Source organism: Ahaetulla prasina, chromosome 4 (assembly GCF_028640845.1).
Source record: "Ahaetulla prasina isolate Xishuangbanna chromosome 4, ASM2864084v1, whole genome shotgun sequence".
NCBI lineage: Eukaryota > Metazoa > Chordata > Lepidosauria > Squamata > Colubridae > Ahaetulla > Ahaetulla prasina.
The window spans coordinates 11,788,102-11,800,285 of record NC_080542.1 but is presented as its reverse complement, the minus strand read 5'-3'; the positions used below and the strand labels follow the sequence as shown (position 1 = coordinate 11,800,285).

The 12,184-nt window shown below is 44.7% G+C and overlaps 1 protein-coding gene across 1 annotated transcript in view; it reads left to right on the top strand.

Annotated features, from left to right (window-relative positions):
- LOC131197906 (uncharacterized) overlaps window positions 1-12,184 on the top strand; it is a 43,744-nt gene that overhangs the window by 27,109 nt on the left and 4,451 nt on the right. The window contains exons 13-15 of the mRNA XM_058182409.1: window positions 3,388-3,505; window positions 9,239-9,408; window positions 11,327-11,424. Of these exons, the coding sequence (XP_058038392.1) occupies window positions 3,388-3,505; window positions 9,239-9,408; window positions 11,327-11,424 (386 nt within the window). The remainder of the gene's footprint in view (window positions 1-3,387; window positions 3,506-9,238; window positions 9,409-11,326; window positions 11,425-12,184) is intronic.

Here is a 12,184-nt window from a genome sequence, read left to right as displayed (position 1 = left end):
AATTTGCAAAGGAAAGAGACTTGGAGTATTATCCTACTTAGCTCATATTAGAGAGCTATTAAAGATAACTATAGGTTGAAGACAGTCCAACACACATCTATGCTCTGGTGCATAAAATCCAATGAAAAAGGTATAAAAATCCTCCTAAAAGAATTATTTTGGATGGAGAGCATGACTGTAGCCAGCTCTCAGTGCTAACCAATTCTTCACTGTATATGGAATAAAATATAAACATACACTATTTCTTAATCATTCATGAGGTCAGAAAAACATTTTATATTGTAGTAGATTTTGTGAGCCACATATTAACGTTTATGTTTTCTTATTATCTAATGTTTTACCTTTCCCTATAGATTTTTGTAAATTGTATGTATGTATGTTTTTTTTAAAATTTGCATTTATATCCCGCCCTTCTCCGAAAACTCAGGGCAGCTTACATTATGTCAAGCAATAGTCTTCATCCATCTGTATATTATATACAAAGTCAACTTATTGCCCCCAACAATCTGGGCCCTCATTTTACCTACCTTATAAAGGATGGAAGGCTGAAACCTTGGGCCTGGTGGGGCTTGAACCTGCAGTAATTGCAAGCAGCTGCTGTTAATAACAAACTGTCTTACCAGTCTGAGCCACAGAGGCCCAGTGGCTCTGTATCTATGTATCTGTCTGTCTGTCTGTCTGTCTGTCTGTCTGTCTGTCTATCCATCCATCCATCCATCCATCCATCCATCCATCCATCCATCCATCCATCCAGAGCTATCTAGCTATCTATGTATCTATCTATATATCTATCGATATCGATATCGATATAGATATAGATAGATATATATCTATCTATATCTATCTATATCTAGATATCTAGATATCTAGATATCTAGATAGATAGATAGATAGATAGATAGATAGATAGATAGATAGATAGATAGATAGATAGATAGATCTAATATCTATCGCAATCTCTCTACGGCGCTATCGCGCTATCTAGCTATCTAGATCTATTTAGCTATCTATAGCTAGCTAGCTATATCTAGCTATCATCTAGTTATCTTGTCATTGCTGTTAGTTGCAAAGTCGTGTCTGACCCATCGCAACCCCATGGACAACGTTCCTCTAGGCCTTCCTATACTCTAGAGTCCATTTAAGCTCATGCCTACTGCTTCAGTGACTCCATTGAGCCACCTCGTTCTCTGTCTTCTCATTCTTCTTTTGCCCTCAATCTTTCCCAGCATTCGGCTCTTCTCCAGTGAGTCCTTCCTTCTCATTAGATGGCCAAAGTATTTGAGTTTCATCTTCAGGATCTGGTCTTCTAGTTATCTAGCTATTAGTTATCTAATCGAATTGCTTGTAGCCTATATTCTTTATGCTGATCTAAGATCATGATCAATAATCTGAAAGGTCCCATTTCAATCTGAACTACATTCTATACTTTAGAACATAGTCCAGTTCCTTCAATTAGAAGGAAGAGGAGGGTGTGGATTTATTCTCTGTAGGGCAGGACAAATGGGAAGAAGGGAGATCCAAAGGTGAAATAAGGAGGAATTTCCTGATCTTGAAGCAATGGAATAACCTCCCTCCCGAAATGATGAGGTTCGGTCACTAAAGGTTTCCCAGCAAAGGTTGGACAGCCCCATAGATGGTGGGATGATCTGAAGATCTCTGCTTTGGGGAGGAGGTTGGACTAAAAGACTTCGTAGAACATCTCTTCCAACTCTCTGACTCTATGAGAAGGAAACCTAAAGGAAAGTCACAGAGTTCCTTCTATGTCTTAAACCCAGAGAGCTATTTAACTCATTGTAGATAGAGAAAGAGACAAATAGCAAGCGTGTGAAGACCTTTCTCCTTAACTGTTTCTCGTCATTTGTCCCGGTCAAAGGAGCAAAGAGATGATGGTGCACTTTCCAAGGTGAGCAGGCTGTGTCGGGATGCCGGCATGGAACTGTTGGAAGAAATATCCAGGTCCAGTTCCAAGCTGGGAGAACGGACTGGAAACAAAATGGAGGCTGGAGGCTGATTGGAAAGAGGCAGTGGTGGGATTCAAGTAATTTAACAACCAGTTCTCTGCCCTAATGATTTCTTCCAACAACTAGTTTGCCAATCTGTTCAGAAAGTTAACAACCGGTTCTCCCGAAGTGGTGCGAACTGGTTGAATCCCACCACTAGAAAGAGGGCCCATTGATTGATGAAGCAGAACCACCAACCATATGTGATTTGGGGACAGCTGACCACATGGAGTCGAGAATGGGGTTTTTTATACCTTCTCGCGGGTTTTGCACTTGAGCTTCCTGTTCCTGTGCAAGGACATGTATTCTACTGGCTGTCGTCAGATTCCCATGGGGCCCATGTACAAATCCTAGGAGTTTGTCTGAGTGACGTTTGGTTGAAGTTTGGCCTGATGCAATGAAGGGGTTTGTTGGGCAATTCCTATTGTGGCTGAGGGCTAACTCTACCTCTGTTGGATCTTGGGTGAGGGTATTTGCTTATGAATAGAACTAGCTATCACTTTATCTCTTAAGTCTTGGATCTTGGAGTCCTAGTGGACAACCATTTAGATATGAGCCAGCAGTGTGCAGCAGCTGCCAAAAAAGCCAACACAGTTCTGGGCTGCATAAACAGAGGGATAGAATCAAGATCACGTGAAGTGTTAATACCACTTTATAATGCCTTGGTAAGGCCACACTGGGAATATTGCATTCAGTTTTGGTCGCCACAATGTAAAAAAGATGCTGAGGCTCTAGAAAGAGTGCAGGGAAGCGCAACAAAGATGATTAGGGGACTGGAGGCTAAAACATATGAAGAACGGTTGCAGGAACTGGGTATGTCTAGTTTAAGGAAAAGAAGGACTAGGGGAGACATGATAGCAGTGTTCCAATATCTCAGATGCTGCCACAAAGAAGAGGGAGTCAAACTATTCTCCAAAGCACCTGAGGGTAGAACAAGAAGCAACGGGCGGAAACTGATCAAGGAAAGAAGCAATTTAGAACTAAGGAGAAATTTCCTGACAGTTAGAACAATTAATCAGTGGAACAACTTGCCTCCAGAAGTTGTGAATGCTCCAACACCGGAAATTTTAAAGAAAACGTTGGATAACCATCTGACTGAAACAGTGTAGGGTTTCCTGCCTGGGCAGGGGGTTGGACTAGAAGGCCTCCAAGGTCCCTTCCAACTCTGTTGTTATTATTATTATTAAGTGCTGACATCTGCTGAGCGCTATTAAGGAAGGTGAGGAGGCAACTTTCCACGAGCGTGTTTCTCCATTTCTCATCCAGGGAAATACAATATCCTGCCTTTTTACTATTTCTCAAAATATTTCAATTCTTCTAGGAGAAGGGTTGAGCGCTAACTTTCTACAGAACCCTCTCTAACCTCTGTCTTTCCTCCATGCTTCAGGAAATCTCTCTCTATGGAGTTACTGTCCGGCTAGATTTCACCCTGCGGGATAACAAGACATTGCTGACCATGATGGAGTTCTCCAGATCTTGTGCGTTCCCTACTGGAAAATTACTGGGTGAGTCAAGATCAGGGTTGAAATGCTCCCGGTTCGGACCGGATCGCCCAATCCGGTAGCAATGGTGGCGGGTGATTCGAAGAACCGATAGCAAAAATCCCTGCGCGCCGCTCTCCCCCCCCCCAGGCCCAGATGAGCCATGTGATCATGAGAGCCTTTTTTTAAAAAAACTTTTAAAAGCATTTTTAACAATCTCTCCGACCTTTAAAATGTTTTTAAAGGGTTAAAATAAGGCTCTGACGATCCCAGCTGATCGTGAGAGGGTTTTGTTTTGTTTTTTTACTTTTAAAAGCGTTTTTTAAAAGGTAAAAAAGCTGAAGCCTGCTAGGCAAAAAATGGGGGGGGGGGTTGTTGGCAAAAAATGGGGGGGGGTTGTTTGAGAGAGAGAGAAAGAAAGAAAAATGGAAAAAAGGAAAGAAAGAAGGAGAGAGAGCGAGACAGAGAGAGAGAGAGAGGGAGGGAGGGAAGGAGGGAGGGAAGGAGGAAAAAGGAGAGGAAGGACAGACTACAAACCTGGCACTAGAGGCAGCTTCAGAGGATAATCCAGAGCTGGAAGGGACCTTGAGGTCATCTAGTCCAACCCTGCTCCAGCAGGACATTGTTAGTGAGTTTCTGTCTTTTGATCTCCCAGTCACATAGCCACGCCCACCCAGTCACATGTAGCCCTCCCAGTCACATGACACACACCCCACCAAGCCACACCCACCAAGCCACATCCACAGAACCGGTAGGAATGAAATTTAGATTTCATCACTGATCAAGATGTATAACGTAAACTGAGAGCTTATGCAAGGAGACCAATCCTTTGTGTGTCTAATTACAAGTGGCCAAATAAAATATTCAATTCTAGCAGTGGCTGGAGCATCTATTGAGTGATCCTGCTAGGTCCTTCAACCCCAAGCAAGGCTAAGTAATTCCATTTTCACAAAGGCAAGTGCTGCTTCTCCTTTTATTTGGTTTTTATTTATTTTTATTTATTTCTCCTTTTATTTGGTTATTTATTTATTTATCTGGTTCGGTTCTGCAACCCAACATGAAAGACACAGACTTCAGAGGATAATTAGAACTGCAGAAAAAATAATTGCTACCAACCTGCCTTCCATTGAGGACCTGTATACTGCACGAATCAAGAAGAGGGCCGTGAAAACATTTACAGATCCCTCACATCCTGGACATAAACTGTTTCAACTCCTACCCTCAAAACGACGCTATAGAGCAGTGGTTCTCAACCTTTATAGTGCTGCGACCCCTTTAATACAATTCCCCACGATGTGGCGACCCCCAACCGTAAAATTATTTTCGTTTTGAATTTATCGCACCTGAAGCCATATTGGCTAGCGATCTGAACTGCTTGCGATTGCCTTGAGGTCGGAGGCATTAAAGCGGAGACTCCTCCCCTATTAAGTTTATCGCGCCTGAAGCCAGATTAGGCTAGCAATTGGGAGTGATTGCAGCTGGCTTGAGAGGGAGACATCAGAGCAAAGATTTCTCTCTTTTTTAATTCATCGCGCCTGAAGCCGAATTCGGCTAGCGATTTGAAGAGCCTGAAGCTGGCTTGTGGAGTCAACCATTGGAGCGCGATTCTTCGACTCGCAAGTATACTTCCCATATTTCCGATGGTCTTAGGCGACCCCTGGCAAATCGTCATTCGACCCCCAACGGGGTCCCGACCCCCAGGTTGAGAACCGCTGCTATAGAGCATTGCACACCAGAACAACCAGACACAAGAACAGTTTTTTCCCCGAAGGCCATCACTCTCTAAACAAATAATTCCCTCAACACTGTCAAACTATTTACTAAATCTGCACTACCATTAATCTTCTCATCATTCCCATCACCAATCGCTTTCCACTTATGACTGTATGACTAACTTTTTGTTGCTACCATTAAGGGTTAAATTGCAACCTATGACCATAATTTGTGTTGCAGGAACTGGGTATGTCTAGTTTAATAAAAAGAAGGACTAGGGGAGACATGATATCAGTGTTCCAATATCTCAGAGGTTGCCACAAAGAAGAGGGAGTCGGGCTGTTCTTCAAAGCACCTGAGGGTAGAACATGAAGCAATGGGTGGAAACTGATCAAGGAAAGAAGCAATTTAGAACTAAGGAGAAATTTCCTGAGAGTTAGAACAATTAATCAGTGGAACAACTTGCCTCCAGAAGTTGTGAATGCTCCAACACCGGAAATTTTAAAGAAAACGTTGGATAACCATCTGACTGAAACAGTGTAGGGTTTCCTGCCTGGGCAGGGGGTTGGACTAGAAGGCCTCCAAGGTCCCTTCCAACTCTGTTGTTGTTATTATTATTATTAAGTGCTGACATCTGCTGAGGGCTATTAAGGAAGGTGAGGAGGCAACTTTCCACGAGCGTGTTTCTCCATTTCTCATCCAGGGAAATACAATATCCTGCCTTTTTACTATTTCTCAAAATATTTCAATTCTTCTAGGAGAGGGGTTGAGCGCTAACTTTCTACAGAACCCTCTCTAACCTCTGTCTTTCCTCCATGCTTCAGGAAATCTCTCTCTATGGAGTTACTGTCCGGCTAGATTTCACCCTGCGGGATAACAAGACATTGCTGACCATGATGGAGTTCTCCAGATCTTGTGCGTTCCCTACTGGAAAATTACTGGGTGAGTCAAGATCAGGGTTGAAATGCTCCCGGTTCGGACCGGATCGCCCAATCCGGTAGCAATGGTGGCGGGTGATTCGGAGAACCGATAGCAAAAATCCCTGCGCGCCGCCCTCCCCCCCCCAGGCCCAGATGAGCCATGTGATCATGAGAGCCTTTTTTAAAAAAAACTTTTAAAAGCATTTTTAACAACCTCTCCGACCTTTAAAATGTTTTTAAAGGGTTAAAATAAGGCTTTGACGATCCCAGCTGATCATCAGAGTTTTTGTTTTTTTTAAACTTTTAAAAGCGTTTTTTTAAAAGGTAAAAAAGCTGAAGCCTGCTAGGCAAAAAATGGGGGGGGGATTGTTGGCAAAAAATGGGGTGGGGGTTTGTTTGAGAGAGAGAGAGAGAAAGAAAGAAAAATGGAAAAAAGGAAAGAAAGAAGGAGAGAGAGCGAGACAGAGAGAGAGAGAGAGAGAGAGAGAGGGAGGAAGGGAAGGAGGGAGGGAAGGAGGAAAAAGGAGAGGAAGGACAGACTACAAACCTGGCACTAGAGGCAGCTTCAGAGGATAATCCAGAGCTGGAAGGGACCTTGAGGTCATCTAGTCCAACCCTGCTCCAGCAGGACATTGTTAGTGAGTTTCTGTCTTTTGATCTCCCAGTCACATAGCCACGCCCACCCAGTCACATGTAGCCCTCCCAGTCACATGACACCCCCCCCCACCAAGCCACACCCACCAAGCCACATCCACAGAACCGGTAGGAATGAAATTTAGATTTCATCACTGATCAAGATGTATAACGTAAACTGAGAGCTTATGCAAGGAGACCAATCCTTTGTGTGTCTAATTACAAGTGGCCAAATAAAATATTCAATTCTAGCAGTGGCTGGAGCATCTATTGAGTGATCCTGCTAGGTCCTTCAACCCCAGGCAAGGCTAAGTAGTCCCATTTTCACAAAGGCAAGTGCTGCTTCTCCTTTTATTTGGTTTTTATTTATTTTTATTTATTTCTCCTTTTATTTGGTTCTTTATTTATTTATCTGGTTCGGTTCTGCAACCCAACATGAAAGACACAGACTTCAGAGGATAATTAGAACTGCAGAAAAAATAATTGCTACCAACCTGCCTTCCATTGAGGACCTGTATACTGCACGAATCAAGAAGAGGGCCGTGAAAACATTTACAGATCCCTCACATCCTGGACATAAACTGTTTCAACTCCTACCCTCAAAACGACGCTATAGAGCAGTGGTTCTCAACCTTTATAGTGCTGCGACCCCTTTAATACAATTCCCCACGATGTGGCGACCCCCAACCGTAAAATTATTTTCGTTTTGAATTTATCGCGCCTGAAGCCGTATTAGCTAGCGATCTGAACTGCTTGCGATTGCCTTGAGGTCGGAGGCATTAAAGCGGAGACGCCTCCCCTATTAAGTTTATCGCGCCTGAAGCCAGATTAGGCTAGCAATTGGGAGTGATTGCTTGAGAGGGAGACATCAGAGCAAAGATTTCTCTCTTTTTTAATTCATCGCGCCTGAAGCCGAATTCGGTTAGCGATTTGAAGAGCCTGAAGCTGGCTTGTGGAGTCAACCATTGGAGCGCGATTCTTCGACTCGCAAGTATACTTCCCATATTTCCGATGGTCTTAGGCGACCCCTGGCAAATCGTCATTCAACCCCCAACGGGGTCCCGACCCCCAGGTTGAGAACCGCTGCTATAGAGCATTGCACACCAGAACAACCAGACACAAGAACAGTTTTTTCCCCGAAGGCCATCACTCTGCTAAACAAATAATTCCCTCAACACTGTCAAACTATTTACTAAATCTGCACTACCATTAATCTTCTCATCATTCCCATCACCAATCGCTTTCCACTTATGACTGTATGACTAACTTTTTGTTGCTACCATTAAGGGTTAAATTGCAACCTATGACCATAATTTGTGTTGTAAATGTTGTATCTTTGATGAAGGTTTTTTCTTTTTTCTTTTATGTACACTGAGAGCGTATGCACCAAAACAAATTCCTTGTGTGTCCAATCACACTTGGCCAATAAATTCTATTCTATTCTATTTTCAAGGTATGACGGGGGGGTCTTTACACTAAAATTAACCGGTAGCTCAGTCCAACCATATAGCAAGGCTTTTCTCTCTACAGCAATGATGGTTAACCTTTTCCAGTGCTCAAACTGGAATGCATGTGCCTGTGCGCACATGAGTGTGCCGGTCAACTGGTCTTTGAGTTTCCTGCATGCACACTGGCCAGCTGGTCTTCATGTGCATCAGAGCACCGGAAACCCAAAGACCAGCTGTGTCGTGTTCCACTCTCACTCTGATGAACGAGTCAAGGAAGTCCGTAACAAATGTGACAATGAAGCCTCTGCTCTTGCCAAGTTCCTTCGAGGTTTATCAGGGCAGGCAGGAGTCCAAGTTGTGACTTCAGTGATAGGGTCTGATATCAGCAAACTAGCTAAGACTTTGCTTGACTCAAGGTTGGAATGCCAAAAGTAGGTCCTTTATATAGGCTGTGGGGTGTGGCTCCATGACTCAGCATTTATCCAGGCCTGCCCCACCCTTCCTTCTGCTGGCATCGCCTCTAAGATCTCCGGAAGCGAGGGTCCACCCAAACTGAATTGTCTTCAGCTGGATCTGCTGTCAGCTTCTGGGAAAGGGAGGGGTCAGAGGGAGTAGGCCCAGGTAATTCCACCACTTGGCTGGCTTCCTGCTCTGAAGGCTGAGCCAAAGGAACACACGCTGTATGAGTGAGGTTTATTGGGCTTCTCCTTTCACTCCTTGAATCCTCTCCGGGCATGGGGCCAGGGCCGGGGGCTGGAGTCATGACAGGCCTTTCATCTTCATTATCAGACTCGGAGTCTGATAAAAGGCCCAGTTGGAGACGGGAGGGGCCCGGCTGAGGAGAGAAGGGAGGACGAGTCACAACAAGCTGGCTGGCGTGGACATGCCTGTTGTTTTTTTTGGCTGTTTTTGGTAGTTTTTTCAGGCCAGAGTTTTGGAAATAAACTCAGCAAGGTGGAAAGTTCTGGATTAAATGACTTCGGTTCCCCGATTGCTGGAACTTTGTTGGCATATTAAACTATTTCATTGTCATTATTCTGCAGTATGCTTTCCCAATGGAACTATGACCGCTACCATGCTCAGCTTGGATACCAAACCAGAGTTAAATCCTAGGAGAACTCATCTACGGGATAAGAACTGTAGACCAGTAGGAGTTGATGACACCAAGGCCCTCTTCGTCTTCTCTGTGAACACCTGTGGTACCATCAGAAGCGTAAGTAAGAGTTGTTGGGATGTGGATGGGAGCCAGGATAACAAGGAACTTGAGTGTAGGGAAAAGGTAAGGGTTCCCCTTGCACATATGTGCTAGTCGTTCCCGACTCTAGGGGGTGGTGCTCATCTCTGTTTCCAAAGCCAAAGAGCCAGCGCTGTCCAAAGACGTCTCCACAGTCATGTGGTCAGCGTGACTCAACGCCAAAGCAGCACAGAACGCTGTTACCTTCCCACCAAAGATGGTCCCTATTTTTCTACTTGCATTTTTTACATGCTTTCGAACTGCTAGGTTGGCAGAAGCTGGGACAAGGAACGGGAGCTCACCCCATTACCCAGCACTAGGGATTCAAACCGCTGAACTGCCAACCTTTCCATTGACAAACTCAACGTCTTAGCCACTGAACCACTGCATCCCCTGAGTATAGGGTAGGTAGTGGCCAAAATTGTGGAAACCTTTTGGGAAAAGTGTATTTTCTAAAACTAGCTAATGACATCGCTTTTTTGGGGGGGAGTAGTACCATAACATTATATATCAATGGAAAGATAATTTAATCAAGAATGTACTGCAATACCTTTTATGAAGGATTTGCTATTAGAATAGCAGATGCAGTATAAAAAAGAAAAGTGAAACACATAGAAAAAATTATCACCATAGAAAAAATGAGATATACAAAAATTATCACCGTCAGTTAATACTTTGTTGGGTAACCTTCAGCATGAATTACGGCCTTACAACATCTTCCCATGGAGTGAACCAAGTCTTTTAGTTCTGCCGCTGTTGTAATGTTAAACCAAGATTGAATGGTTGCTTCTATTAACCGGGTTTTATTGCTGGGTCGCTTCTGACTAACAAGTTTCTTTAGTCGGCTCCAAAGATTTTCGATTGGGTTAAGGTTTAGTCAGCCTTATCACCAACCTTTGTTGTCTTTGGCCCCCACAAAATTCAAGAGACGCTGAGATGAAGCAATGGAATCAACATTGCTTTTCTACAAAGAACCCAATGGCTCATTGCTGCTCTTTTAAGCCTTATGGGAGTGGCCAATCATCTTCTGGCCTTACTCCTAAGTCGTCCTTTTTGCTTCAGCTGCTCTTGCCTTCTGCCAGCTCTTCGCATGCCTGCACTAGGAACAGGATCCTCCTGTTCCTCTGCCTCTCTGTTGCCCGCCTCTGGAGGCTCCGGAGTCCGCGCATCGTTCCCAGATGGCCCTGGCCCCATCTCTGCCTCTGACGCAGAGCTCTCGTCCGGGCCTTCCTCTGACTCCAGGACTGGCCCATTGTCCTCCCCAGCCTCCTCACTGTCCAACTTGCTGCCAGGTCCACAGGCTGCTGGCGAACCACAACACTGACCCAGTTGCTATGCCTATTCATTTGCTGACCTTGTTACCATGTCTCTGCCGATCATGAATACACTGACAAACTGCAGTGGTTCACTTTTTTATTATTATTATTACTTTTTGCATTTATATCCTGCCCTTCTCCGAAGACTCAGGGCGGCTTACACTGTGTTAAGCAATAGTCTTCATCCATTTGTATATTATATACAAAGTCAACTTTTATTGCCCCCAACAATCTGGGTCCTCATTTTACCTACCTTATAAAGGATGGAAGGCTGAGTCAACCTTGGGCCTGGTGGGACTTGAACCTGCAGTAATTGCAAGCAGCTGTGTTAATAACAGACTGTCTTAGCAGTCTGAGCCACCAGAGGCCCTTAGCAACGGCGGCAAGAAAGGGAAAACCCACTGAACAATCATCTCACTTAGCAATAGAAACGTTGGGCTCAATCTTGGCCATAAATCGAGGATGACTTGTATCGTGCAGCAGGATTGGCCCTTGGTGGGACGTTCTGAGAGGTGTTCGGCCAACAATTCCGGAGAAGTTAAATGTTTTGTAATCGTCTTTTTTTGCCTGTCCTCTTTCAGTTTGAAGAAAACTACTTGGTGTATGAAAACGAAGTGATCTTCGAGAGCGAGATGATTCCGAAAGAAAAACCCATCATAACCAGGGACCCTCAGTATAGGTAAAAAGCAAACAAGAAAAAAAAATGAAAAAAAATTAGGACTCTCCTAGAGGAAGATATTCCTGCTGAATCAATTACTGGATATTTACTTTTTTTAGACCATTTATATGGCTGCCCACTCACTCACAGTAACTCGGGGCAGCTTACAAATTTTTTTTTTAAAAAAAAGAATATCGAAGCAGTAAAAACAATAACTCTCCACACGCACACAGGGGTGGGCTTCAAAAATTTTAGCCAAGGCCTTTTTGCTTCTCGGCCTTTTGGCTAAGATCAAGTGTAGTAAAAAATTTAGCCAAGGATTCTCTGCGCAGTTACTGGGTGGGCGTGGCCATGGTGGCCAAGGCCTAGTTGCCCTCCTGCACCACAGTGAGGGGAGATGCATTTTTGCCCTCCCCAGGCTCTGGAGGCTTTCCTCGAGCCTTTGGGTGGGCGAAAATGTCCTCCCCAGGCTCTGGAGGCCCTCTGGATGCCGGAAATGGGCCCGTTTCTGGCCTTCTCGAACTTCCAGTAGGCCTGCTTTTTGCCCTCCCCGAACCTCCGTGCGTGCCCTGCATTTACCTGTATCCAAAACGGGCTCCTGGGAGGGGTGGGAAGGGGGTGGAAGGGGAGGGACCAGCCAGGAATGGGATTTGGGGGTTCTCCGAACTGCACAGAATCCTAGCTAGAGGTTCTCCCAAATCCCTGCAAACCCCCAGCAGCCCTCCCCTGCACACACCCGGCAACAACAACAATCAAACAAGCCACTTGAGGGGGGTCCATC